The sequence below is a fragment of the Hevea brasiliensis genome, chromosome 6 (genome assembly GCF_030052815.1).
Source record: "Hevea brasiliensis isolate MT/VB/25A 57/8 chromosome 6, ASM3005281v1, whole genome shotgun sequence".
Classification (NCBI taxonomy): domain Eukaryota; kingdom Viridiplantae; phylum Streptophyta; class Magnoliopsida; order Malpighiales; family Euphorbiaceae; genus Hevea; species Hevea brasiliensis.
The window spans coordinates 24,554,744-24,571,191 of record NC_079498.1 but is presented as its reverse complement, the minus strand read 5'-3'; the positions used below and the strand labels follow the sequence as shown (position 1 = coordinate 24,571,191).

Here is a 16,448-nt window from a genome sequence, read left to right as displayed (position 1 = left end):
TCAATTATCTACGTTTTTTTTTATTAATTAAAATACATCATCATCTAAATGTACACACTTTCTATTTATATAAAAAGTACTTAAATTTACTTGATGAAAATTTTTATATTTTTATGTCCAATTTCACTAAATTTCAATTTTGACAATATATATTATTATAAAAAAAAATTATTTTCTCATCAAAATATCAATTACATAATTTATAAACATAATTATAATAATATCCACGTGTAGCACATAAATTCAAATTGTCTTATTCCTATATATATATATAAAATTATAACATTTAATGACTATTAAGTGTTCATTATTATAACTTAATTAAAAATTTTATTAATCATATTATTTAAATTAATTATTTTTATATTTAATCATCCAATTTTAATTATTTAATTTTTTTTTTAAAGAAAAAAAAAAAAAAAGAGAACAAGCGGGGCATAACCCTATCATCCATCCATTCATTTTAACAAAACGAAAATGCTACCAACAATTGTTTTTCATTTTCCATAAAAGAAGAAGAAATTCCAGGTCAGATCAAACATAAATAAAATGAAAGAAAAGGATTACTTAGATAAAAGAAAAAGAAACTATTTGTACAGTGCATTGAATTCCTACCGAGTTGACCGCCAAAACGCTTACGCAAACGCAAACGCAAACGCAAGAATTTGGGCAAATATCTTTTCTCCATGGACAGATAAAAGCTAACAGCCGAAGTCAATTGTACCTCTCTATCTTCAGACGACAAATAAGACCCAACTACCTACACATTGCACACCACCAATTATAAGCCTGCCTACCAACCAATTACATATTCTTTTCAACTTTATAATTCTCAGAATTATAGCCCATCAAATCCAATTCTGTTCACCTTTATTTTTCTTTTTTCCTACATTATTTACCTGCACCCATTCATTAATGCGTACACCATGAATGAAAACATAACATTAATGTCCTGTTATTTTCGATAGGATTAAGAATAAAATTGCACAGATGAAAAAACACAAAAAAAAATCCATCAACGGGATCCTCTGATAGATGTGTTGGATACGCTTAATTTCGAGTAGGAGTGTGCACTTCCAATTCAGGTTGGAATCTATTTACAAACAAATACGATTCTGATTTGATTTTTTATTATTTCAATTTCAGTTTGACATGATTTAATTCAATTATCAGTTCTTCTTGAAACAATTTTATATAATTATTTCTTTAAAAAAATAACATTTGAATTAACATTTAAATTTTAAATTAAATTATTAATACTTATATATATTAAAAATATATAATAAATTAAAAAATAAAAAAACACAAATATAAATTCGATTCCCAATTCGATTCTAATTCAATATAATTCTAATTCAGTTTTAGTACAATTCTAATTTAATTCTTAATGAAGAACTAGAACCAAGTTAAATATTAAAATAAAATTAATTCGATAGGATCCCTACTTATTCAGTACAATTTTTCGGCTCAATTCGAGACTCAAAAATCATGCACAATTATTTTTTAATTTAAAAATAAAATACTGCTCCTTAATTCCTTATTTCCCTGCGAGGATTATTAACACTTGCAATTACTTTAACAAGTGTTTTTGTTAAGCGTAACAGCAACATCAAATCAGTTCTCACTCCAAAAATAAATATATTATATAAATGATATTTATCTTATCAGTTGGCAAAATCAAATTATAAGTTTTAAAACTAAATTTACCTATTTATTTATAATTTTTTTAAGTTAAAAGTTAAATTTATAAGGTAAAAAAAAAAATTAGAAGAGACCAACTTTTCATTTTGATATTTATAAATTAATTTCCTTAAACATTTTACCACATTATCCTTATTTAATTTTTAAATTTTAACATAGATTTTATTAAGTTATTTTAATAATAAATATACTTATAACTTATTTTTAATTAAGCATATCAACTGCTTATCAGTCACTTATAAGCGCTTTAATCAATTACGTTACTGCTTAAAATTTTAAAGTTTTATAAGCTCAAATTAACTTATACACACTAGCTATTTATAAGTTCATTTTCATAAGTTAAATCAAACACCCTCTTAATAGTAGTAGTAATAATAATAATAATAATAATAATAATAACCCTATAGAACTTCTCTCAGCATCTCAACTCTCCTTTCTCTACCTCCAGTCTGACCTACTGCCTTTTACTAGCAAAATCGCAGTCAATTGGAGCTTATCAGCAATTCTAAAATTGAATTAACCTCTCATATCATCACATTCTCATCACTTGACTTTGATCTCACTGCCCCCAAAGATATTCAAGTGTAATTCCATACATTATTATTATTATTATTATTATTATTATTACTCTCTCGCCCGCAAATTCCATCGATAATGTCACATTCCTATCCCTGTTACCATTTGAGCAACAAGTGCATTACCAAAATTTTTACCTTGCTTCTTAATCTTATGCCAACCACATTCTTAGCAAGCCTAGACTGAAACAGTTTCGACGCAGGACACTATTTGAGAAATTTAATACAGGTTAGATTACTATCAAGTCCTTATAGTTTGTTAAAAATAACTATATAGTCTCCATTCTTTTAAAACCTAATCCTTCTGTTAGATTTTATAAAAGAAAACATTAGTCAACTTGTTTTAGTTCTAATTAGAATAGCTATATAATATGGATGTTTAAAATTACAGGATTAATCAATATGAATAATTAAAATTAAAGGGACTAAACAGTATAAATATTAAAGGCTTAAACAAGTTAACTAACATTTCTTTAATAGAAAGATTAAAGAGTTTGATTTGACAAATACAAAGACATTTTAATTGCATTTTGAAAATAAGAATTAAGTAGTTAATTTTGACAAAATAAAGGGATTCAATAGTAATTTATCCTTAGCTTATAAAAAAAAATTTAAGTTGACTTATAAGTTAAAATAAGTCGTAAGTAAAATATTTATTATTTATGATTTATCTATTTATTTTAAAATTATATTATTCTAATAATTTTTTAAAAACATATTACTCTATATGTCTTTTCTGATCATTTCAACAAATTAAGTTACTTTTATACATTTTTTAACCAAATAGTTAAACTATTTTAAAGTTATTTTTAAGTAACTTTACCAAACAATTAACTAAATTGACTTATATTTTAATATATGCTCCAAATAATCAGGTCAAAATTATCATCACAAGAATTTGATATAGGTGCCAGTGTAGTTAAAAAAAAAAAAAAGCTCCCTCTGCTCCCTCTATATTAGTAAGGCTGCACAACATATACGGGTTATTCTTTGCAGACGAAGCATCTCCAAATCAGTATTTTATGATTCCTTGTCATTGTATATTTGTATAGTTTAAGCTATGTCAAATCAATAACATTTAATCCTCCAATAAACCTCACTATAACTTAGTTCCAAATGAGCATTCGGCCTATGTGACATTTTATTACTTTAAAACTTTGACACAAGGGTGAATGTAGCCGGTCTGACCAGCGTGAAGATGTGACTAAACCACATCAGTTTGAGAGGCAGAAAACCAATGGGAACTGGGCAGGGAGCGTAAATGTGTCTCTAACAGAGAAAACTAGGTCCAAATATTTAGCTTCCATCACCTTTTATGCCTGTAGTAATTTATTGTGCTTAGATTTATTGAGGTTATCAACTTCAAGGATTTTTTTTTTCTTTTTATTTTTGAGATTAATTTAAGCAAAACTCTAGTTAAAAAGTTTTTGGCCACACTCACATAGTGCTTAGACAATCTCCATATAGTATTTCAAATTTTATTTAACATACTCTTATAAAGTAGAATTACAACTCACAGTTACAATTAATAAAAATTTCCAACCTAAACTTCAATAACTGGTAATCACAGAGCCTAATATAAGGAAAAAAGATTGGAAGAATTGGAAGCAGTGATATTTAACCAACTAAGCTACTGCATGAAGTGTGTCAAAAGAAGCATGCATTTAGAAGCAGCAATGTCATATAAACAGATGATTCATGAATGATATTCACAAACATATGCAACACTCGAGTCACAAGTGAAAGTAGAGCTTGTTAGCAGCAAAGATGAAATATAAATGGAGACTAAGAATCAAAGCTGCACACTCAAAGAAACGCAGGAATCTTAGGAATACCAACATTGAAAATGTTAAGCTTTAATCACCAACACATGCACAGCACCAAAATCATGCAAGCATATCACCCAACAACAGAAGCAAGAAAGCACAACTTAAGTTCTATCCAGCTAGAGGAACACCCAATCAGGTGAACTAATACTGCTTTGCTTAAAATGAATGATATCCTTCAGGACCTTCAATGGAAAACCTCCCAAAGTTGATTAGCTTCAAATCAAACCCATCAAACCCATTAAACCAGCTGCCCCAAAAAATCATTTAGCATATCTTCCTCCCAACAGATTATCGCTGAATCTTATCAACATCGATACAAAGCTATTTAGAAAATGTGATCACAAAACAAACCCCTAACAACCACCATCAAAACCTGTTGTTTTCTGTAGCATCATTTCCAGAGCATACTTAAGCAGAAGAACCACCAACAGCTTATTATCACTATTTATGAATTTGCCAAAGGATGTTTTTATCATATGTGACAGATATCATCTTGAAACATCAAATATTCCACCTTACCTTGAGCATTAACGGGTTGCTTATGAAGTTAATTCCATAAGACTTCCAGTTTTGTCATTCACAGAGATCCAAATATCAGGACACGTTGTTTATGCTTCAGTGAATTGATATGATATGATATATATAAATCTATGGCTGGCCATTCATGTGTATTGTGCAACTTTCTTAAAGTAACTACATAAAAATATTATTATCCTAAAAGTCTACATAAACATAATTATCTATATACTAATGAGTTAAAGCTCAGTGTTACTGAAACTGGAGTGGCTTCTAGGGTTGTGAGGCCACAATTTTGAGTCCCAGACAGACCCAAATGACCCATCTATGTCATACATGGATGGAGTCGATGGACAAAAGCATCATGTCACTACTCCATATAGGGACAGAATAAAGTGAGAATGGAGGTGAAGGGAATTAAAACCGATGGAGAGAAAGTAAGAAAAGAGACTATTATTCTTTCCTCTAGGTAGGGATAGAAAGAAAAGAGAAGAAATGGAAATGGAAACGAAGTTGATATTACCCTTAGCTTGGAACACAGAATAAATACATCCTTCACTTCTTGCAAAAATAGAGTGCTAATATTCCAATTCAGCAATTTGCTGCTATTTAGCTTAAAACACATTATGAATAACAGTGCTGAAAGAAATGCAGTCAAAGCTCACAATTCAAATGGCCAAACTGTATGTCTGATGCCAGCAGTTATCCTTCGGAACATTAGCTTCCATATCATATAACTGAGTCACTCATAGCATTACCAGACATGACTCCAACTAAACCACTGATAAATTCTAAAGCTTGTCAACTCTTCTTGAGCACCTTAAATGAACTCTAGCACTTTCAAAGTTCCAAAATAATAAAGAAACTACTACCTTCCAACATCCAATGTTTTGTAATAAAAGAACGATCTACAAGTATCTCCACTACAAATTATTATCCTGCAAATCATCTTTGGTGTGTTCTCTAAATTAAAGCAGACAGAAGAATCAAATGATGATCTACCTTACAGTGGTATTCAAACAAGCCCGTGCAACCAAAATGAATCACATAACTACTTCATTTTCCCAGCAAAAACATTGAACTACAACAGTGAAATAAGATTACAAACAAAAAACAAAGAGACTCTAATTCATTTCATCATATTCAAATTTCAGACAAACAAACAGACAAGGAAAACTAAAGCACTTCTAGCAGAAATATAATTGTCCTCTAAAAGGACTTGACAATCCAAAAAAATAAAGAATCAATTAATCATAGTAAGAGTGCATACCTATATCAAAGGAATCTCATTGTTGATTTCCAGACCCTCGCACTGCTGGATTGCCTGTTTGCTGCTGTATCTGGAGAAGCAGGCTTGCTGCAAACTGTAATGTTGATTGGTATCGCTGATTCTTGTCAACCTCATCCTCTGATGTGCCCTGACCAGCTCCAGGAAGAGCAGTTTGGAATGACTGCACCTGATTGGGAATCTGCTGATTCACTTTGTCAGCAGATAAAGGCATCACAGGTAGCGCTTGGGAATGATTACCACCCTTAGCCTGACTAGAGAAGGAAACAGGATTATTAGATTGCTGAACAATTGATGGACTATAAGAACCCGAAACATCTGTTCCATGCACCAATCCAACATATCCCTTCTGATGAAGAACATCAAGCTGATACTGCTGGCTAACTTGTGGTGACAAACCAACTTGTCCACTCTGGGAAGGCATCGCAACACTAGTCAATGGCCTAGAAGGAATACCACCCTGATGTGGTAGGTTGATGGAAGAATCTTGGATTTGGGTGTTCCCAGGGATCATATTTGCTGGATTATAAGGTCCACAGGATACAGATGGATGAGGCTGAAACTGAGGCTGAATTTGTGCCTGAGAATTGAACTGGCTCCCAAATTGTATATGATTTGTGTTTCCAGAAACCTGATTATCATGCTTCCACTCAAGTGAGGAAGTTCCTTTATTAGTAGCAACTGAGGAAAATGGAGGCCCAACAACAGAGCCTGATACTGGTTGACCACCTTCTAAACCAGTTGACTGTGCATTTGCAGGCAATAGAGATGCAAGAGTGGCGATAAGCTCAGGTGTCAATGAAACTCCAGCTTGAGAAGCTGCTACAGAGCTATTAGAAGCATAGTCATGAGGGACTGACTGCTCTGAAATAGACTGAGTGGTTGGTGGATATAATGATTTTGACAAAGGCTTTGAGTCCTCATGCAAAACCCTGTTATAATCCAGTGGCATCATACATTCCTCCTGAGGAATTTGATTATAATCAGCCTCTGGTGGAGGAATTTGATGTCTATCAACATACTGAGGAAAATGGCTGGGCTGTCGTAGCTGCGGCTGTACTGATGCATTACTAGGGACATGTTGCGGCAACTTGAGAACTACACCATAAAGACGTTCAGGTCCAGCAACTTTCAAGACCTTGGTTAAGAAATCTGATGGAGGCACCAAAAATAGTGTTGTCCCATCATCAAACTTGGCAACACCAGCACGGTTTTTTGAACCCAAATAGCGAAGAAACTCAGTATAGGAAGCAAAATCATCTTCACTGTCTGGCAAGAAGAAGACAATGCCAAATCCAATGGCCTCAGCATAGTGTTTCGTGAGCATATCCAATCCAGTTCTGGCTGAGCAATTAACAACTTCTGGACTGCAAAACAGGAAGCTCAAATATTAGTTGGTTGAAAGAAATAACGCGTTCACGTGCCATCAAAAAGATCATTATGACAAAGGTAAACAAAGGTAAAATGCTAGTGAAAATGAAACCATTATCAACTGACATTCTCCACTTAGGTTTTAAGTTAGAATCCAGAGAAAACAAAATTGAGGAATCCATATTCAATCCCAAGAGTAAGTTTATTACACTACATGACTACACCCTGATGAGTTAAAGAAACAGAATTAAGAGGACTATAACAACAGACAACTACATCTACAGTACAAAAGTTTTAGTTACACAAGTTACCAGAAAATTTCCTGGACGAATTGATGGGAAAAGGTACCACGCAATTTTGCAGTTCATCCAGTTAACAGTGACAAAAAGTTCTGGGTAAATTTTCTAATCCAACCAATCACATTCTCAAAATGAGAAGCAAATCAAGAACACTTCCCAATATATATAATATCAAAGAAATCATGAGTAAATTACTGTACATAAATTTGCATGTAAGCATACTATTAAGCAAGACAAATAAAGCATCTTAAATAGTTATAATTTGTAAATGCAAAACTGCATACAAGATAAGTTGCACTCACAGTTTTGACTCTATCCCTTTATCTATGGGGACACAACGAGCATGGCATACTGGTGTTCCACCCTTAGCAATAATACCACGCCATATATAATCATCGCCAGGATGACGTTGATGAGATACTACAATGCCCCTTACACCAACTGGACTAAGACTACGCTTCCCTCGAACATTTATGAATGGACCTGAGATAACAGCATCAGTAGCTGACCCAAGCCTATATGTTTTATCTAAACCCAGCCCACGATCATCAATCTTCCTTGAGGCAAAAGAATCATCATCTATGGGCAGTGGCCAATCAATCCTTGACCTTTTTGGTTCCCTCTGATTGGGGTCAAGTACATCCCATCCACTAGACACTGACCTCATTGATGGCCTAATCCTTGAACCAGGAGAAGGAAGAATCCCAGATTCAGGAGGTGAAGGCCTTCTCCAGTTAGGCCCCATTGGAATGTTAGAATTCCCATCTCGGAAATTACGCAGAGAAGCCAAATCATTATATTCTGCACTAGAAAGCACAGGGTCAAAACCACCTTGAGGACCAAAAGGACGCAATGATAGGTTTGGTCTATGCACACTACTAGGTCCCAATGGTCCAGGAAAAGTATGTAGCCCTATAGGACGATGATGATCCAATATTTCCCGCTGGCTAGATCCCAAAAGATGTTCATTAAAATTCTCTGGCCTTGTCCCTTTAACCCCAGGGTTAAAACCAGAGTACTCTTTACCAGGAGCCAGCTCACTGCTTGAATACATAATTGTGATGCGAGGATCATTGAAAAGCCGCCCCTGCAAGCCTTCTTTAGCACGCCGAGCTTCATCTACACTTCTGAACTCTATAAAGGAAAAGTGCCTTGATGGAAAGCTCTTAATTCTCTCAATCTCGCCAAAAAGAATCATTGCATTGTGGAGCATTTGCTCATCAATCTGCACAGATGGAGGATAGCCTATCCACAGTACATTACTGGGCAAACCTTCCCTTCGGACCCCTGAAAGCTGAGACTGCTGTAACATTAAGAATAAAAAATTAATTTTCTAGGTTGGTGACCAATAATGTTAATTTATCTGGTTGAGAATGAGGCAATTTAAGCAATCAACCAAGTGAACCATCGTACAAATATTTCCATCTACAGTCCAGATATTTTATATCATCCAAACAGACCACACTCAGGCTCAGAGCTTCTGCCTGAAACTGTGAGCAACAAAAGTTGAGTGATAGGTAGTAAGTGACAAAACCAGCTGACCAATCATGCCATAAGAATACAAGGTCATAGTAAAATGGGAAGCTAGACTACAATAGTGAGTTTAAGAAAATAGGCAATTACACAGTAACAGTGGGAGTTTTGCTATTTCAGAATCAATCACCTGCGCTGGTCTTACTCCAGAATGTGCAACTGAAAACTAACTCTCTTTTGAAACATGAAAATCAGTCAATTATTCCTACTCACACAAAAATTTAACTGTAACCTAATATTATCCATCCAATCAAATAGAAATTATAAATACAATTTAAAGGAAAATGAATCCATTTGAAAAAGCAGACAGCCTAGAGTTTAACTGAGCAGTATTCCTCAAGTCAGAACATACAGAGGACACAGGAAACAAAAAATACCCAACCATTCCATCCATCTTATATCAATGCAAGATTAATCAATAAGATGGGTCCAATAAATGTGCCATCAAAAACATTTTTCATGGAAAAAAAAAATTTACATGAAAAAGCAAGCCTCATTCTCTGATCACTTATTTCTACCTAATTTAGTTTGCCCATTCTAAGGGCCTAATTGCTTCAGCAGCTGCAGTCACAGTCAAATATCAGCTGTCAGCACAGCAGCCAGCAGTTAAAGGGCTAAAAGATTGTTAGTTGAAAGAAGCTTAAACATTAAAAGATGGCTTCCAATTGCTCAAACAAACAAGATCTCATAACAGCTACAATTAGATCTCTGAAAACTACAGAGTATATTCTTAAGAAATCAACTTACTCTTCTTAAGGATTGTGAACGAACAAAATCCACAGATATGTGGTCACCACCAATTCGCTTTCCATTCATGTTTCTCATGGCTTCTGAAGCATCTTCCAGTTTGACATACTCAATAAACGCAGTATTCCGGTCTCTATGAAACTCAAATTCCTCAATTTTACCAAACTTAAGAAACACTTCTTCCAACTGTTCCTTAGAAATTGCTGGGCTGAATCCACCCACCCATAGATGCTTACAGGGTTTGGCCTGAAAATAGAATTGATTAAGAAGACCAATAAAGGACTCCAAGATTCATTATTTATATGAATAACTCCAAAATCCACTCAAAACCATTCGCCAAGAGAAAAACACTACTCTGAACCAATAGTCGTATGGCTAAACAAGATAGGGAATCTAATATAATTGCTTAATAATCAAGCCTGATGCTTAACCAAAAAAAAAAGCATCAACACTAAAGTGTGTGTGTGTCCAACTGTCCATCAGCATATTTTAGCTTGCATCCTTAGGAAATTAAGCATACTGGAATAGCCAAATAAGTTTCTTCATGATCCCCTAGCAATTTTCCCTTTCAATCTCTGTTATTTGAACTATTCACTTTACCTTAATCAACCTATCCCAGAAACATATTGAACAATCTTATATACTTAGATATAACACATGTTGAACATTCATATATACTTGATATAATTCGCAAAATATAAGGGAAAATTTAATTTAATAGGGGAAAAAAACTTATATCAGAAATGGGTACGTGGGCCCTAAGGGTATCCGATAGGGAAGACACTTAGGTGGCATTTTTGTGGTCCACAAAAGAATTACCAATCATTTTTGTGTCACAAAACCAACCTCCCTTGTAAAAATAAAGAATTAAAAAAAAAAAAAGCGCAAATAACATGGGTTCACAGCTATGCCGAGGGTGTAAAGAGTGTGTACCCAATTGAGGCAGCTAAATAGAGCAGTAAGAAAAGTTGTATGTCAAAAAAATTTAAAAAAAAAAAGAAGAGTGGTTGTGATTTCTAGAATCAAGTCCAAGAAAAAAGCTTATCCATTTCCACTTCTCCTATATTGCATACAGATTATCATTTGCCAGCATCACTAAGAAAATAAAATTCTAGAAAATCTTATCAATATTTTATGGCGAATGACAGACTGACACATTAACCTAAACAAAAAAAAAAAAAATTGTCATTTGGGACAAATAAACTTTTCAGCCCAAAAAGATGATATGTCTTCAAAAGTTTTTCTGGTGGATTCAGGAAAGTGACTAGAGCTTTCAAACAAGTTCCATTCCTCTTGGACAAAAAAGAGGTCTAAGAACACAATTGAAAATTATGCATTACAAATATTATCACAAAAAAGCAGCAATTTGTTGTATAATTTTTCAGATGAGTTTGGACTTGTCATGAATTGAAAAACTTGTTGGTTTACTGTGAAAGCTTATGATATATTTAGTACATCAAAAAGATTACAACACCTAATGTAGTGACATAACACAAAAGGACATAGCTATTTATATCTTAGCCCTCTATTTTTCGAAAAATAAATCAACTATGGGAGACCAAACTTCCTATTTAAGTATTTTGATGGCCAAAATTGTTGCAGTTAATATGGGAGTGGCATGGTTAACTAAATTATTTAATAAGATTCTAAACTCAAAGAAAATGCCTGATGAATAGAGAATGAGTATTTTAGTACCTATTTTTGACAATAAGGAAGACATACAGAGTTGCTCAAACTATAGGGAAATTAAACTCATGAACCACACTATGAAGTTGTGGGAGAGAGTTGTGGAGCATCGACTACGACATGATACTTCTATCTCTTTCAATCAATTTGGCTTCATGCCCGGTCGTTCAACTATGAAAGCGATCTTTCTCATTAGAAGCTTGATGGAGAAATATAGAGATGTGAAGAAAGATCTACACATAGTTTTTATTGATTTGGAGAAGGCTTATGGTAGTGTTCCAAGAGATGTCTTATAGAGTGTATTAGAACAAAAGAGAGTATCTATTAGGTACATACAAGTGTTGAAAGATATGTATGAAGGAGCAACTACTATTGTGCGCACAGTGGGAGGGGACACAAGAGATTTTCCGATCTTAATTGGATTACACCAAGGATCAGCTATAAGCCCTTACCTTTTTACATTAGTTTTAGATGAATTGACAAAACATATACAATAGAGTATTCCTTTGTGCATGATGTTTGCGGATGATATTGTTCTGATAGATGAGACGCGAGAAGGAGTCAATAGAAAGCTAGAACTTTGGAAAAGTACTCTAGAGTCAAAGGGCTTTAAGTTAAGTAGAATAAAGACAGAATACAAGCATTGCAAGTTCAGTGAAGGCCAAACTGGTGATAGGGAAGGAATTAGTTTGAATGGAGTGGTACTGTCCAAAAGTAATCACTTTAAATATCTCGGCTAAATCCTTCAAGTAGATGGGGGATGTGAGGAGGATGTTAGTCATAGGATTAAAGCTGGATGGTTGAAGTGGAGACGTGCCACGGGAGTTTTATATGATCGCAAGATTCCCAATAAGTTGAAAGGAAAACTTTACCGTACAGCCATACGACCGGCTATGTTTTATGCTAGTGAGTGTTGGGCACTGAATGAGTCGTATGCGTCTAAGATAAGAGTTGCGAAAATGAGAATGTTAAGGTGGATGAGTGGTCATATTAGACTAGATAAAGTCCGTAATGAGAGTATTAGAGAAAAGGTAGGAGTGGTGCCAATTGAGGATAAGTTGAGAGAAGGGAGATTAAGGTGGTTTGGTCATGTGAAGCGTAAACATACGGATGCTCTAGTTAGACAAGTAGAGCACATTAGCTCAGAGGATAGAAAGAAAAAAAGGGGTAGACCTAAATTGACTTGGAGAAGACTAGTACAACATGACTTAGAAGCATTACACATTTCTGAGGATTTAACCCAAAATCATTTAGAGTGGAGAAAACGAATTCATATAGCTGACCCCAAATTTTTGGGATAAAGGTTTAGTTGAGTTAGTTGAGGGTTATATTAGTTGCATTAGATGTTTAGCATCTGTGAGGTCAGACAGTGATCGGTCTTGACAAATTATGGAAACAAGTAAACCCTAACAAAAGAAGTCAGTCCATGTGTTTGTGTCCATCTGATATTCATTCAATTAACATTTTACACCATATACATATATCACTTTGTTTACGGCGAAAATATGATACTTTAACTTAGCATCTAAAAGAGCTCCCTCCCTTTTTGCTTCTTTTGGCTGGAATTAATACATCCTAGGTGGAACAAGCCAAGGGCATCAATTATGCTTAGTACCATTAACAACTTTATGTTGTAAATAAGCAATTAAGGAAAATCCCAATGTCATGCAACATCCACTAACACTTAATCCAATCTCTTGTAAATCTCTGTACCATCAAGGAAAATTTTTCAAGACAAAAGGCGGCTATTTGAAGGAAGGAAGCTGAAAGCATTACCTTTCCCCCCCTCATTTTTTTTTTATAATGGCTTATAAACATATGAGCTTTAGAGGATCAAGCTCAAAAAATATATTGTAAGTGTTCATATTTCTTACTTCACATAGAAAGAATTTCTAATCTACCAACATGTATACGTATGAAATTATTCTTCCCCGACAGGGCACAAAACAAAGGGCATATATCATTACTCAACATTTCTGCATTTTATGTTAAAATCATGGTTACTTATAAGGCAACTAACAATAATTGGCATTCACATACAAAGGAGTCACCAATATGTAAAGAGTTAATTGGTTGAGACTTGGCCACCCACAACTTTTCATCAGCTTGCTGGTGATCTTCGATCATGGCCCAACATAAACAGCTTATTGTCAATCCATATGAATTTTTTATCATTGATAATGCCAAAGTATCAAAACAAAAGAGAACTGGGCAGTGGGGCCTTCTTGTTTGTGGCTTATATCGTTTAATTTTGAGAGATAATGTGTAAGTTGCCAATTTGGGTCGGAGAAAAAAAAACATTTTCTAAAGGAATATATTCTCATCATTTGAGTTATCAACGCTGTGTGACCTTATTCGTGTTTCACCCATTATATAAAACTTGAAATGTATTGTCAGGGTTGAGTAACGCAAGTAAGCTAGGATTTTAGGATTTTCTTTATGTTTTTTTCTTTTTTCTTTTTTTTTCTAATTTTCATTCTCCAAATTTAAACCAATAATCGGCACTGCTCATATCTCTTGTCTATAAGTTTCATTAACCTCGTTACTTGATTATTTCATTTAGAAATCCCAATCCAATATTTTGTATTACCTCTAAAAGCGGATTAGATACGAAACAACATCATCCTGCGTAATCAAGATAATGCTTAAAGTATTATTCGATTTGTGAAATTCCCCATTTTTCCCTTTTTCCTAAAAAATTATTCAAAGAACGCCGAATGGATGTGAGATTTCGAAAGCCAAAATAAATCGTTGGCAAATTTGTTCTCAGTTATTTTGTTATCTTCGACATTTTGAGATAATGACTTTAGGAGGATGATTTTGGATTTTGTTTTAATAAAAAAATAAAATAAAATAAAATAAAATCAACCCTTTGAAGTTCCAGAAGAGAAAGACAATCTGCAATGCTTAAAAAATCAATCATCATTAGATAAATTAACCAATCCACAAACTGAATAATAATAACTATACCAAACAACAACGACCGAAATCGACAACCATTAAAACCTAACGAGACGCAAAGATGAGAACAACGAACCGGTCTCGCAAACTCGATCTTCAAAGGATACCCACGCAAGACCGTTCCTTGAAGCGTCTCCTTCGCCGCTGCAGCATCCTCCACACGTTTGAAGTATAAGAACGCATAACTCCTAGACGTACAAGTCATCATGCAATCAAGAACACCGAACTTTGCAAATAGATCCATAAGATTCGAATCCGAAACGTCGGCGGCCAAATTCCCAACCCAAAGATTGCTCGAGGGACCATCGAGCTCATCCGATTCCTTGTAAGTTACTTTGCTCGATTTGATTAGATGTGACATTGGCACAAACAGCGAAAGAATTAGGGTTTGAATAAACGAAGCAAATAAAGAAAGTGAAGAGAGGACTTGGGATCTCTTCTTTTATACGGGACTAGGAGGGCTGGACGGATGAGGATGAGGGATGACGTTTGTTTAAACGGCGTGTCGCTTTCTTTACGAATGGCTGTTTTGACTCTACTTAATTGATGCTCCGGGCCACATTGGATAAGTCGGCCCACCAGTTTTAGCTTTCAATGGGTGCATTAATGTGAGATTTTATTCTCTAATTACTTTCCAGAATTTTGAAAATTATAATGCCCGGTTTAGTATCGTGTTTGGTGATCTAAAATTATTATTTTAAATAAAATTATTATTTTAAATATTATTAAAAATTTATTTTAATATTTTTATAATTAAAATTTATTAAATTTAATTTTAAATTATTTTTTAAAACCCTTTAATTAATATATTTAAAAAAATAATATTTTCAGCAGCAGTTTTAACCGTAATATTAAATATGTTCTAATTCTTGTAAATGTGTGTTGACATTATTCTATTATTATGCATATACTTGTTATTTTTTTATGTAATTTTTAGTTAATTTTTCATATATTATATAATATTATCATAATATATTAATTTTTAATATTCAAATAAATTAAGAAAAATGGATTTTATTAATTATTAATTTTTCTCCTCGTCTTTTTAATTTTTTACTTATTTAAGAATTCATTTATTATTGCATTTAAGTAAATAAAGAAACTATTAATATACATTGTCTTATCATTTTTATTTTCATAAATTAAAATAAAATAATAAATTTTGATAATTAATTAAAAATAGGCTCTGAAGAAAAGAAGCCATTTAAATAAAATTAAAATAATTTTAAAATTCAATTTAATATTCATCAATCTTTTTGAAAATATAAAAGCTATTAAAAAAATAAATTTTTGATTTTTTTTAGTTAAATTTTTATAAAAATGGATCAATTTTTTTAACAAAAGTGAATTTCTGATGTTTTATTTAAATTTTTTGCAAAATAAGCGAAATTTCTTGAAAAAAATGAAAGTAATAATTTAAAAAAAATAATAAATTTCTGATTTTAGTTTTTTTAATGAAATTTTACTCTTAATTATAATGAAAAAAACTTAATTAAATAGAATTTAAGTCCCAATAGAATTAAAAATTTTAAATTTATCTCTAAAATAATTTAAATAATAAATATTTAAAATAAATTAATTTTTAATAGCGAATTAAATTTTGTCTTTTATGTCACATTAATAAATCGCCAACGGTATTTTTGACATAGCCAATATCCTCCCTTTCTACATTTATAATGTAATTATAATTTATTTTTTATATATAATTTTCTATTAATTTTCATATATAATATAATATTATTGATATATTTTTCTTAAAAAAAGTTATATATAACAATATTTAATTTACAATAAGTACGTTATTCTAAATTTTTATGATAATAAGCTAATTATAAGAATTTTAAATAAATTTTATTATGGTTCAAAAAGGATTATACTAGCATTTTTTTTTAACCTAGATGGAAAATTACCTCCTCTTAACAAGGTTTAGAAACAACACTAA

At 32.7% G+C, this 16,448-nt stretch overlaps 1 protein-coding gene across 4 annotated transcripts; it reads right to left on the bottom strand.

The window, feature by feature from the left end:
• Positions 1-478: 478 nt before the first annotated feature.
• LOC110636678 (flowering time control protein FPA) lies at positions 479-14,951 on the bottom strand. 4 transcript variants are annotated; one of them, XM_021786477.2, is made up of 5 exons: positions 14,583-14,950; positions 9,860-10,105; positions 7,882-8,882; positions 5,892-7,276; positions 479-760 (listed from the first exon to the last, which is right to left on the bottom strand). In XM_021786477.2, the coding sequence occupies exons 1-4, from the start codon at positions 14,865-14,867 to the stop codon at positions 5,908-5,910; spliced, it is 2,901 nt and encodes a 966-aa protein (XP_021642169.2). In that variant the 5' UTR covers positions 14,868-14,950; the 3' UTR covers positions 479-760; positions 5,892-5,907. The 4 variants fall into 4 exon arrangements, with proteins under 4 accessions (XP_021642169.2, XP_021642170.2, XP_058004470.1 ...); XM_021786478.2 differs by having other exon boundaries at positions 7,882-8,879; XM_058148486.1 differs by lacking the exon at positions 479-760 and adding an exon at positions 3,281-3,595 and having other exon boundaries at positions 14,583-14,951.
• Positions 14,952-16,448: the final 1,497 nt, after the last annotated feature.